This window comes from Aegilops tauschii, chromosome 4 (assembly GCF_002575655.3).
Source record: "Aegilops tauschii subsp. strangulata cultivar AL8/78 chromosome 4, Aet v6.0, whole genome shotgun sequence".
Lineage (NCBI taxonomy): Eukaryota > Viridiplantae > Streptophyta > Magnoliopsida > Poales > Poaceae > Aegilops > Aegilops tauschii.
The window spans coordinates 22,312,807-22,325,801 of NC_053038.3; the positions used below are offsets into that span (position 1 = coordinate 22,312,807).

The window sequence follows — 12,995 nt, forward strand, 5'->3', positions numbered from 1 at the left end:
CTGCTGCTGCTGCCTCCACTTCCACGCCCTACTGCTACTGCTAGTCCGGCCCATGCAGGGCGGACACGTATCGGCCATGTAACCGCCTCCCCGCGCGCGTCGTGTAAAGCGCCCCGTACGTGGAGCCGCTCCGTGCGCCGGGCGCGCGCACCACCACCCCCGCCCCGCCCATGTGACGTGACGCACCAGCGGGTGCGGATAGGCTGCATGCAGGCCATGGGGGAGAAGAGAAGAGGAGAGAATCCGCGCTACGCCACATGCGCCGTAGGCCGTTGAGACGGGTGCCGTCATCCACGTTCGTCCCCCCCAGCCCCCACGCATGGCGTGGCCGCTCGCCGGCGTGGCCGCCCCGATGCATGCCAGCCAGGGGCTCAAACTAACGGCGTCGCGGCTGGCTGGCGCAGCGGCACGCCACGTGAGGCCGGCCGCCGCGGTGACCGCGACGGGGACGTGAGCGGGAGCGCGGGTGGCGCGGCTTTGCTGCGGATGGGCGGGAGGGGGGCCCGGATGTCAGGGCCTCGTGCGTGCCCTCCCCTGCCCCCCGTGCCTCCGTACGGCCGGCCCGGGGGAGGTAGGCCTACTCCCTCCGTGGGGGTCCTCCGCCTGGCATGGGGGTCGGAGCCGGGGGGCGCCCGCGCTACGTGCACTGCGCTGCTTGCACCTTGGCCGCTCGTTTAATTAAGTAAGTCGATGCGAGAAAGTTGCCGCTGCGAACAAACTCAGATGTGCCCATGATGGCTACAATGACAAACTACTCTTAGGCCATGTTTGGATTGTCGTGTTTCTATCGAATACATCTGTGAAAAAATACACGCCTCCGCCCGCTGGTTTCGTTTCCAGCCGGAAATCATCCGTGTTCGGTATAATACGCTTGTAAATTTGACACCTTCCGACACACCGCATCCAAGCGCAGCCTTAAGATATCTCTTAAGGCCATCGTCAACGCAGATCTCACTTTTATAGGCGCTCAAGGAAATGTTTCCTCTGATCAACCGTTTGAGCGTCAACTAATTCCGAACGGAATGCAATCATAAAATCATCTGTCTCAATGCTAGACGCTAATTATAGAAAACTTGTATATGCACTGCTTGTCTTATATTGCATGGTGAAGAAAAGCCCAAAGGCTGGTTTCTCTTCTTGCGACAGGATTCAACGGCCTAACCGCTTGTCAGCCAGGATATTTATCTGAAATATTGATGATGTATTTTTTATTTACGAAAAAACATTTAGTCTGTTCATCAACTGTTAAGGTAGTAGAACGAACACTAAAAGTAGAAAATTACATCTACGTCCTTGGACCACCTAGCAAGGACTAAGCACTGAAGCGAGCCGAAGACGCGGCGCTGTCATCGCCCTCCCTGGCTGAAGCATCCCTCTAAACCCACCACCACTGACCACTCTCCTGCTACGTGCATCGGTAGTCCACTTCGCACCCCGAACCATCAACCTCTTACTACCCTACATCTTGCCGCATCGGCCCTGACTATGGGCCGCTCCTGACTCGGCCTCGTATCTTCGCCTCGCCTCCCTTTCTTCTTCGAGAACAAATGACTTACAACGACTCTAAGGCCACTTACCAATAGCAAATGTGCAAGAAAAATGCGGCGTATTTATTTTGTTGTAGTTTGTAGCCGAATTCGAACTGCACACACGTATACATATGACCTCAAAGCTCCACCGATTTGGTCCATTGATTATATAGGGCCAATTCCTCTCGAAAAGGAGGATCGGCTTGCATCACCATGTATCCAATGCATTCAGTCACTCGAAAAGAGGATATGCATGAACCGGCAGGACTTGTTGTTCGCGCGTACCACACGAGCGGGCGGGTGGGCGTAGCGATTACCCGGTCCGTGCGCTCGTACAGTCACGCACAGGGCGCACCACCGATCTCAAACGATTTTCACTACCCCCTCCACACTTCTTCTGTTGCGGTTGTACTACGACGGAAATTATTCCCCCGGCGCGGGCGGTGCACCGTGGACCGATGCCGGCCCCCACCTGCGCTGCGGCTCTGGTCCACGAAGACCCGTGGTATCCCCGCGGTGACCCCCCCACAGGAAGCGGCACGTGGCGGGACCCCGCTCGCCCTCCGCGATAAGGGTTTTTTACTAGGCCTCGTGAACCTACCAGGATCGGCTGCACGAATCGTGAGGCCTGCGTGGGATCCGCCCGCGGCGACCGTCCGTGGCCCACGGCAGCTCAGCCGTCTCTGAAAGAAAGTCTGGTGGCCCACGGCAACTGTACGCGCGCGGGGTGGAAAATGATAATGCGCGCCAAAGAATAAATAAACAGAAGTACGTTTTTTCTAGAAAGAAAAAAGAAAAAATAAGTGGGAGTCGGGGTCCAATCCGGTTTAGCCCATTCCTGCTCCGTTTTCTGTACCGCCGGGTCCAGTGTGCCGACTTGTGGCTTTTGACAAATATGTACAGGAAACACACTCACGATCTGTTTAGATCAATCACTATTTCGGTGTTAATTTAGGCCTGTAATGTAGGGTTTTGGGGGTTTGGTTTGTGGTGACCTGATGGTTTGGTTTTGTGACTTTTATAATGGTGGAATGGACATTGCTAGATTTAACCATGAGGTCATTTCTGTTCTGCCTAATTTACTGATGCAAAAAACAGACCTATATGCTTGATTAATTTGCCTTTTAAATTATCTTACAAAGGTAGGTAACGATAGAGCTATATCTGTTGCCAAGAAAGTGATTTTGTCAGTCATACCACATTTGTGAAGGGGATGTTTATTATGGATGCAGTGGTTCTCTTGCATGAAATTCTACATGAGGTTAAATCGAAGGAAAAAGTACTGTAGCGTTTAAAGTTGATTTTGAGAAAGTGTACGATAAAATTATTTGTGATTTTTTGCAAAGAGTTATGGCTATTATGTGAGATTTGTTGAAAATGCCTTGTGGATGTGAAGCTCACAACTAACCAAGATAGATGTGTTTGGACTGTTACTAAGAGTGCTAATTTTACTGTTAGCTCTATGTGCAATATTAGCGAGGGTCTTAATTTGTCCTATTTGTAAATTTTGGTTTGTTAAAATTCCTTTAAAATTAAAAATGTTCTTATCATTAGTGTGTAAAAGAGGTATTCTAACTAAAGATGTGTTTTCTTGCAAAAAAAAAAAACTAAATATCTATTGTTGCAGAGAGGATGAAGTGGTAGCTCTAGGTGCTTATTTTGTAATTTAGATATGAGTATTGACCAGTAACCTTTTACTTGTTGTGTAGCAAGATACATTTGGAATGTTGTGATCCACTTTCTTTTGATGGATTAGTTGCATGGCTTCAAAGTTTCCATGTGAAATGTGAGAGGGGTTTTACCTTTTTTTTAATGAAATGAGAGGGGGTTTAGCTAGTGGAGTTTCTGCAGTACCCTGGCCGATGGGGAAAGCTAGGAGCAGAACATGTTTTGATGAGTACTGTTGCATGCTCCTTATGACACTTCCTTAGTTGCCCAGTGGTTGGATTGTTGGTCTGAATTGCAGAAATTAGGATCTTAAAAATTGAATCGCGACACTGCAAAGCTTTTGAACCGGTGGCCAATGATTTTTTTCAGCAGGAAACAAAGTTGGCGTCCGACTGTGCTCCGGATCAAAAGTGGTTGAAGTTTTATAGAGTTCCTTCTCAGTGGGACAACTTAATCTGGCGTGGTTGATGGCTTATGTCCTTAGATATTGGTTAGTAGTCATAGAGCTAAGGTTGCATGGTGTTCTATTGATAAATGGTCATGTTCGCTGAGTGTGTACGCGTTGGAATGCTGGACAAAAAATATTGTTGTTTGTTTATCATTTCCAGACAATGAAAATCGAGATCTTTGAGCTCCTTCAATCAAAAATTGGCTTTGTTTGTTTCCTGGTTTCTTCAGAATATGAGAATATACACAACGTCAAAATTAAATATCATGTAATCTTCATTTCTACAAAAATGCAATAAAAAATCCATGTAAAAAAATCTTCAAAAAAATCAAGGTGCCGGCTATATTTAAGACACGTGATTTTTTTTGGGTAAGTCGATTTTCTGAGCCATTAGATTAGGATCCAATGGTCGCCTTTGTTTCTTGTTCCTCCAGGTATTTTCCTCCTTCAACTATTTCTTCTCCCACAAAATTGACTTACTCAAATTATAAATTTAGCAAACTTATATATAGCTGTTGCAAAAAAATAATCAATTAGCACCGAAGAGTGGTTGATACATCATGAAAATAAGGAGTTTTCTTGCAAAAGAAAAACATTGAGAGAAGCAAAGGAGGTACAATGGCAAGTATAACAATGCTATATTAGCAATGCCACCTAAAATAATCGTTGGCATAGAAGAGATAAACGAGGAAAAAAGGGTTGCCTTATCTTAGTCAAGAGATGATCTCTTAGTGGAGAAGATACGACAATTATATATGTTATAGTACTAGTTGTCATATTTAGCTATATATTTTTCAATATTAATTTTAATCATCCCACATATGGAGCATGCAAGCATTAATAGTTCGATTTAACACCAAGAGATAGTGTGTCTTTTTTAATGACATGTGTAGCATAAGTACATGATCTAAAAGACTTGAGTCGATGATAAATTTTCCTCCAAATAGAATACATTTGTGAGAGAGAAAAAACATAAGAACCCCGATCCATTGATCAATAATCTGCATGTGAAAACAGTCTCCAACGGATTGGAATGACATAGCGCGTGTTTAACAAGGTATGAACAATGACAAATAATAGTCATTCTACAAGATGAATCACATAGCTAACCTGACATGGAGCATCCCACGGTCATCACCATGCACCCACCGCCAGCTCAAGTGGGTACTTATGTTATTTGCTTGTTGGATCTAGAGGTTCTTTTGTATTTACTTGAGTTATGAGTGGATATTGGTGGTGAATATTGCTGACTTGAGATCACCTCTTGTGCCACCCCCCCCCTCCGCTTTTCCCCTTTTGTTCATCGTGTTCTTACTTGAATTCTCCTCCAATCATGAAGATCGGCCAACCCTATGGCTTGCCCCGTATCATAACCGTGTGTCGCATTAGCTATGTATGTGTCATGTGAGACAAAATCGAAGGTAGGAGAAATGTTGGTTGTTGGATTTGATCATCGGTAGACAAGTTAGGGCATCTTCGATTCACATGATTCTAGAAACACATGAAGTAAAAAGATTGCAAAGCTATGCCCATTTGAATCATGCACGGTTTTTGGTTTCGTTGCATCGCCGGAAAAACATGGATTGTTTTTAGGAGTTTTTGAGTGGATGCTAGATTCCTTATGGAATGAATACAAAATGAATCCTTGGTAAATATTCGTGCTGGATTCGATCCTACAAACTAAACGGTCAACATGGAAAAAAATCCCAAGGATTAAAAAGGCTCCTTCGATTCAAAGAGGCCCTCAACAGTGCAATACACAGATGCTTCAAAGTTTTGGAATCCATTTTGCCATGAGCGCTGCAAGCCACAGAGAGGGCCACACGGCCGCAGCGCACGGAGAGGGAGTCGACGTAGCAGAGCCCCATCACCCGCAGCATTTTTTTAATTAGTGGGGATTTCTGGGGTGGTGGGCGCAAGATTTGTAACTGGATGGCGAAGTTTGTCTGGTGATAAAGATGGGCGCGACGAATCCGTCCATCGATCCAACGCTGTGCGCGTGTCTGGCCGGGGCCCCGCCCGCCAGCGACCCACCACTATGCCCCGCCCAGATGCCTTCCCCCCTCCCATCACCCGATGCCGTCTACAACTACTACTACTCGCTCCCGCTGCCGCTCGCTCGCTGCTCTGCTCGCTCGTTCTCCTCCCAGTTCCCACCCCAACCATCTCCATCTCCTCCTTCTTCCTCCTCTCCCACCCCCGCCCCCCGACCCTGGATCCAAATCCCGACCCGCCCCAGAACCGGAACCGAGGCAAGCAAAAGCTTCGCGCAATTATTGGCCAGAGATAGATAGAGAGGCGAGGTAGCTCGCGGATCATGAAGCGGGAGTACCAGGACGCCGGAGGGAGCGGCGGCGGCGGTGGCGGCATGGGCTCGTCCGAGGACAAGATGATGGTGTCGGCGGCGGCGGGGGAGGGGGAGGAGGTGGACGAGCTGCTGGCGGCGCTCGGGTACAAGGTGCGCGCCTCCGACATGGCGGACGTGGCGCAGAAGCTGGAGCAGCTCGAGATGGCCATGGGGATGGGCGGCGTGGGCGCCGGCGCCGCCCCCGACGACAGCTTCGCCACCCACCTCGCCACGGACACCGTGCACTACAACCCCACCGACCTGTCGTCTTGGGTCGAGAGCATGCTGTCGGAGCTCAACGCGCCGCCGCCGCCCCTCCCGCCCGCCCCGCAGCTCAACGCCTCCACCTCCTCCACCGTCACGGGCAGCGGCGGCTACTTCGATCTCCCGCCCTCCGTCGACTCCTCCAGCAGCATCTACGCGCTGCGGCCGATCCCCTCCCCGGCCGGCGCCGTCGCGCCGGCCGACCTGTCCGCCGACTCCGTGCGGGATCCCAAGCGGATGCGCACTGGCGGGAGCAGCACCTCGTCGTCATCCTCCTCCTCGTCGTCTCTCGGTGGGGGCGCCAGGAGCTCTGTGGTGGAGGCTGCCCCGCCGGTCGCGGCCGCGGCCAACGCGACGCCCGCGCTGCCGGTCGTCGTGGTCGACACGCAGGAGGCCGGGATTCGGCTGGTGCACGCGCTGCTGGCGTGCGCGGAGGCCGTGCAGCAGGAGAACCTCTCCGCCGCGGAGGCGCTGGTGAAGCAGATACCCTTGCTGGCCGCGTCCCAGGGCGGCGCGATGCGCAAGGTCGCCGCCTACTTCGGCGAGGCCCTCGCCCGCCGCGTCTTCCGCTTCCGCCCGCAGCCGGACAGCTCCCTCCTCGACGCCGCCTTCGCCGACCTCCTCCACGCGCACTTCTACGAGTCCTGCCCCTACCTCAAGTTCGCGCACTTCACCGCCAACCAGGCCATCCTGGAGGCGTTCGCCGGCTGCCGCCGCGTGCACGTCGTCGACTTCGGCATCAAGCAGGGGATGCAGTGGCCCGCACTTCTCCAGGCCCTCGCCCTCCGTCCCGGCGGCCCTCCCTCGTTCCGCCTCACCGGCGTCGGCCCCCCGCAGCCGGACGAGACCGACGCCCTGCAGCAGGTGGGCTGGAAGCTCGCCCAGTTCGCGCACACCATCCGCGTCGACTTCCAGTACCGCGGCCTCGTCGCCGCCACGCTCGCGGACCTGGAGCCGTTCATGCTGCAGCCGGAGGGCGAGGAGGACCCGAACGAGGAGCCCGAGGTAATCGCCGTCAACTCAGTCTTCGAGATGCACCGGCTGCTCGCGCAGCCCGGCGCCCTGGAGAAGGTCCTGGGCACCGTGCGCGCCGTGCGGCCCAGGATCGTCACCGTGGTGGAGCAGGAGGCGAATCACAACTCCGGCACATTCCTGGACCGCTTCACCGAGTCTCTGCACTACTACTCCACCATGTTCGATTCCCTCGAGGGCGGCAGCTCCGGCGGCGGCCCATCCGAAGTCTCATCGGGGGCTGCTGCTGCTCCTGCCGCCGCCGGCACGGACCAGGTCATGTCCGAGGTGTACCTCGGCCGGCAGATCTGCAACGTGGTGGCCTGCGAGGGGGCGGAGCGCACAGAGCGCCACGAGACGCTGGGCCAGTGGCGGAACCGGCTGGGCAACGCCGGGTTCGAGACCGTCCACCTGGGCTCCAATGCCTACAAGCAGGCGAGCACGCTGCTGGCGCTCTTCGCCGGCGGCGACGGCTACAAGGTGGAGGAGAAGGAAGGCTGCCTGACGCTGGGGTGGCACACGCGCCCGCTGATCGCCACCTCGGCATGGCGCCTGGCCGGGCCGTGATCTCGCGAGTTTTGAACGCTGTAAGTACACATCGTGAGCATGGAGGACAACACAGCCCCGGCGGCCGCCCCGGCTCTCCGGCGAACGCACGCACGCACGCACTTGAAGAAGAAGCAGCTAAATGTCATGTCAGTGAGCGCTGAATTGCAGCGACCGGCTACGATCGATCGGGCTACGGGTGGTTCCGTCCGTCCGGCGTGAAGAGGTGGATGGACGACGAACTCCGAGCCGACCACCACCGGCATGTAGTAATGTAATCCCTTCTTCGTTCCCAGTTCTCCACCGCCTCCATGATCACCCGTAAAACTCCTAAGCCCTATTATTACTACTATTATGTTTAAATGTCTATTATTGCTATGTGTAATTCCTCCAACCGCTCATATCAAAATAAGCACGGGCCGGACTTTGTTAGCAGCTCCAATGAGAATGAAATGAATTTTGTACGCAAGGCACGTCCAAAACTGGGCTGAGCTTTGTTCTGTTCTGTTATGTTCATGGTGCTCACTGCTCTGATGAACATGATGGTGCCTCCAATGGTGGCTTTGCAATTGTTGAACGTTTGACTTGGGGACTTGGTGGTGGTGCATGGGATGAGATTCACATCACGGATTAGATTAGCCATCCGTTGCCGTCTTTGAGAGCTTGCCGAACGAAGTTTCCCGATCTAGGAGTTGCTGCAAATGATGCGGCTTGTTGGAAAGATCTCGTGTAGTTTCCCCTGGGGTGCCCGGCTGGGTGTGTGGTCACCCCGCCGCTGGCTGTTTCCGATCTAAAAATGAACCTGCACGTAAGTTGGAGAGAGGGGCGCATCACCACCCACCAATCGGTCAAGGGTTCGGCCCTGCTGCCGTAGCAATCAGTTGATCAAACCGAATACTGTTTCTGCACAACGGCCGGCCGTCTGAATGCCGCACAGCCATAGCAATCAGTTGGATGATCAAAGCCAAAGCTTTTGCCGCACCAACCACTGCTGATCGGTGCTCCGAAGCCGTAACGGAAAGAGTAAACTGGACACTGCCTGGTGGGCTGGAGTGCAACACTACTGTGTATGCCACTGTCAGTCAGTGCACCTCGACCTTGGAAGTAATAGTACTACTATTAGAAGTAATTAATCTGGAGAAGAATCGGCTTGTTAATTTGGGGTATTTAGCAGCACCGTGTAATCGTAATCTGGGGCGTCGAGGGTCGGGGAACAGTAACTTTTACTGGATGGGATTGGCGCAGAGGCGGGAGGAGCAGTGGAAACCTGATAGGCCACTGCTGGCTGGAGTGGCGCAGCACAGTGGGGCGCATTGCCACTTCTGTTGATGATCTCTCTCTCTGCACAGTGACCAGCGTGGCCTATCGAAACTCACCGCGCCGCGCGGTAAAATGTTTGTCCGTTGGGTGGGTGTGGGGCTGAGCTCCAGCACAGAGAACATTTAACCCGCGTGCATCACCAGCCAGCCAGCCGGCCCCCGTCGTCCCTTGTGTACCCACGTCCTCTGACAGCAGTAAAAAAAAAAAGGCGGTGTATGTATGGGCCGTGGAGATCTGCCGTGCGTGGCCGCAAATCCCCACCGGTGACGTCGGGCCTGCGAGCTTTTTATTTAACCGGGCCCGAGGCGAGGCCCGGCGGCCAATGGGAGGCCGCGGTAGAAGTTTGGGCGGGGGAAAGGAAAGGAGGTGGGCGGCAGCAACAGCTGTCCAATCGGGATCAGGTGGGCGTGTCAGGGAGATGGTGGCGGCGGGCCCCGGACGTCGGCCTCTGCCCCTCCCTGTCGATCCCAGTCACACACACAGCTAGCTAGCCATGGCTGGCTGGCTACTAGCAGCTCTGGGCCTCTGACTCCTCTCCTGCTCGGCCCGGGGACAGCCCGGTCCCACCGCGGATAAAGAAAACGGAAAAGGAGAGGGGAAATAGTTCTAGCGTGGGTGGGGGCCCGGCCCGCGCTGCCGATCCGGCGCCGTGGGGCGTGAGTGTGACCCCGACGGACGCGGTGATGGCGCCCCCGTGCCGTGCCCGCGCACGCCTCGCCGTTCCCGGTCGCCGGGTCAGCTCCGTCGCGCGCCGCGGCGGCGACGTGTAGCCCGCCCCGCACTCGGCGGCGGCGCCCTGCTCGCCCCACATGCCCACGGACCACGCCGGTGACCTGACCCATCCAACAAATTCGTTGCTATCCGCCCGTCGCGGCCATGCCGAGGGATGGGCGGTTTTCTTATCCCGCGGCGCGCCACGAGGTCGGTCCTATCCGCCGGCCGGCGCTGGGCGCGGCGGGGGGACGGGGGCGCACCGGCGCATGGAATTTGTTGCGCTGGGCGCGGCGGGGGGACGTGTGAGCGTGTCCGTGCATGGGTGCGCGTGGGATTCCGTGAGGTTCCGCTGGCGATGGGCCACGCTGCTGCGAGGGTGAGATGGCGGTTGGTTGGGTGGGAGGATCGATTCGGTGGATGTGACCCGGTGTGGTGGTGCGCGCACATGCGACGGGGTGGTGCGGGTCAGGGGCCTGGCTGGCTTGTGCTCGAACCACTGCAGGGGAAATGCGCCGGAGCCCGCGTCAACTCGGCCGTCACACCGATCACAGGATAAGGTTGACGGACGGACGAGATGTTTTTTCTTGTTCGATAAAGAAAGGGCGGCGTTAAAGCGATTGGACGCAGTGGCGTCAGGTCTATATAAAGAAGATTTTTTTTTACATCCCTAAAAAAAAAGATTTTTTTTTACATTCGGAAAATGTGGGCTAGTATACAGTAGATATCTTCTCTTTGATTTGAAGGCACATAAATATGGATTGACCCATTTATTGGAACAGGAATACTGATTAACTTATTTATTGGAGCTGGACATTCTTACCAAGTGCGATTAATGCTGCTAACAACCTCCATTTTAATTTATTAGCCCCCCTTTAAAAAAAGGAAAAAATTAAGGTCATAGTTTGACCATAGTTTCAACTAATAAAGTAAAAGCTAAACACAGGAGAAAAAATATTATCGGAAACTATTTTCATATATGAATTCAACAACATGATTTTTGCAAACACAGAACAACCTTTTGTTAGTAAAATCAATGGTCAAAATTTGTCACAAAATAAGAAAGACCAATAAACCAGGACGGTGATAGTATATGGGAGAGTTTTCAGTCAGAGAATAAATACTTTGTGAGTAGGGTATACTGTATGCGTGCTTAATGGAAAAAATTGCCGTAAAGCTGCTCGTAATGGGAGAATCATAATTACTATCATGCATCTAACTAAGCAACTTTGATGAGGTGAAATAAATTAATTAAATAAAAAAAGATAGGATAAAGTATCTTATCATGATACTGTAACATAATAAATATTATACTCTTATATATCTTGCATGTCAATAAATAAGATAATGTAAGATACTAATTTATGATATGCATTATGGATATAGTATCATACCGTATGCATGATACTACCCGCTATGGGCAGCCTTTGGATGGCCAAGTTGAACTAAGTTAAAAATATCCGTCCATTCACTTGCAAAAATAAAAAGAAAAACGTTCAAGCAAAAATAAAACCAGGCGCCACTCAAATATTTCTATGGCTTAAACGTGAGGAACATTAAGATATGTACAAAACCCTATTCTCATCTTGATTGCAAAAAATAAAAGCTAATGCCAACCGACTATTTCTTCGACGCATGGAAAGTTGAGCACATATTTTGAGTTGTGCATTTTGAAGACCGAGCTCTACGGAGGTTTGAATTTTGAAAACTTCAAAATTCAGACTTTTTAGTTTTAAAAAATTCTAAAAAAAATACACATGTACATAAGGATGTAATGGTATCTTCAAAGTGGACCCTCGAACCACCCGTAACCGTCCGGACGTCTTGAACCATTCACGCGGGCCTGTATCGGTCCACCGAGCGGTCCAGACGTACTTTTTTCGGCAAACCCGAGACAAAGAGGGGGGGGGGCTTTGCAGGAGTCCGGACATCAACCATGTAGGACTCCGACACCCCGGCCCACCCAAAACCCCTCCCTGACACTGCGCCTCTATCCTCTCATTTTCTCTTCTTCAGTTTTTCTCTCTTGACTTCGCTGCCGCTCCACCACCCCGGCCGCTAATACGTCTCCAACGTATCTATAATTTTTTATTATTCCATGCTGTTATATTATCAATCTTGGATGTTTTATAATCATTTTATCATTTTTTGTACTAACCTATTGACATAGTGAGAAGTGTCAGTTGTTGTTTTCTGCATGTTTTTACATCGCAGGAAATCAATACCAAACGGAGTCAAAATGCAATGAAACTTTATGGAGATTTTTTATGGACCAGAAGACACCTAATGGGCCAAGGCTGCACCTGGGGGGTTCTCCGAGGAGAGCACAACCCACCAGGGCGCGCCCTGGTGGGTTGTGCCCACCTCGGGTGCCTCCCGGACCGCCTCTTTGCTCTATAAATACCCCAATATTCCAGAAACCCTAGGGGAGTCGACGAAAATCAATTCCAGCCGCCACAGAGTCCAGAACCACCAGATCCTATCTAGACACCATCTCGGATGGGGTTCACCACCTCCATTGGTGCCTCTCCGATGATGCGTGAGTAGTTCTTTGTAGACCTTCGGGTCCGTAGTTAGTAGCTAGATGGCTTCCTCTCTCTCACTGAATTCTCAATACAATGGTCTCTTGGAGATCCATATGATGTAACTCTTTTTGCGGTGAGTTTGTTGGGATCAGATGAACTTTGAGTTTATGATTAGATCTATCTTTTTATATCCATGAAAGTATTTCAGTTTATTTGATCTCTTTTATGCATGATTGCTTATAGCCTCGTATTTCTTCTCCGATATTTGGGTTTTGTTTGGCCAACTTGATCTATTTATCTTGCAATGGGAAGAGGTGCTTTGTAGTGGGTTCGATCTTACGGTGCTTGATCCAAGTGACAGAAGGGGAACCGACACGCATGTATCGTTGCTACTAAGGATAAAACGATGGGGTCTATCTCTACATAGATAGATCTTGTCTACATCATGTTATCGTTCTTATTGCATTACTCCGTTTCCCCATGAACTTAATACACTAGATGCATGCTAGATAGCGGTCGATGTGTGGAGTAATAGTAGTAGATGTAGGCAGGAGTCGGTCTACTAATCTTGGACGTGATGCCTATATAAAGATCATTGCCTGGATACCGTCATGATTATTTGAAGT

At 51.5% G+C, this 12,995-nt stretch overlaps 1 protein-coding gene across 1 annotated transcript; it reads left to right on the forward strand.

The window, feature by feature from the left end:
* The first annotated feature begins 5,731 nt into the window (after positions 1-5,731).
* LOC109733020 (DELLA protein RHT-1) lies at positions 5,732-8,282 on the forward strand. The gene has a single exon (XM_020292221.4). It carries the CDS (start codon positions 5,963-5,965, stop codon positions 7,832-7,834), a length of 1,872 nt encoding a protein of 623 aa, XP_020147810.1. The 5' UTR covers positions 5,732-5,962; the 3' UTR covers positions 7,835-8,282.
* The last annotated feature ends 4,713 nt before the right edge of the window (positions 8,283-12,995 follow it).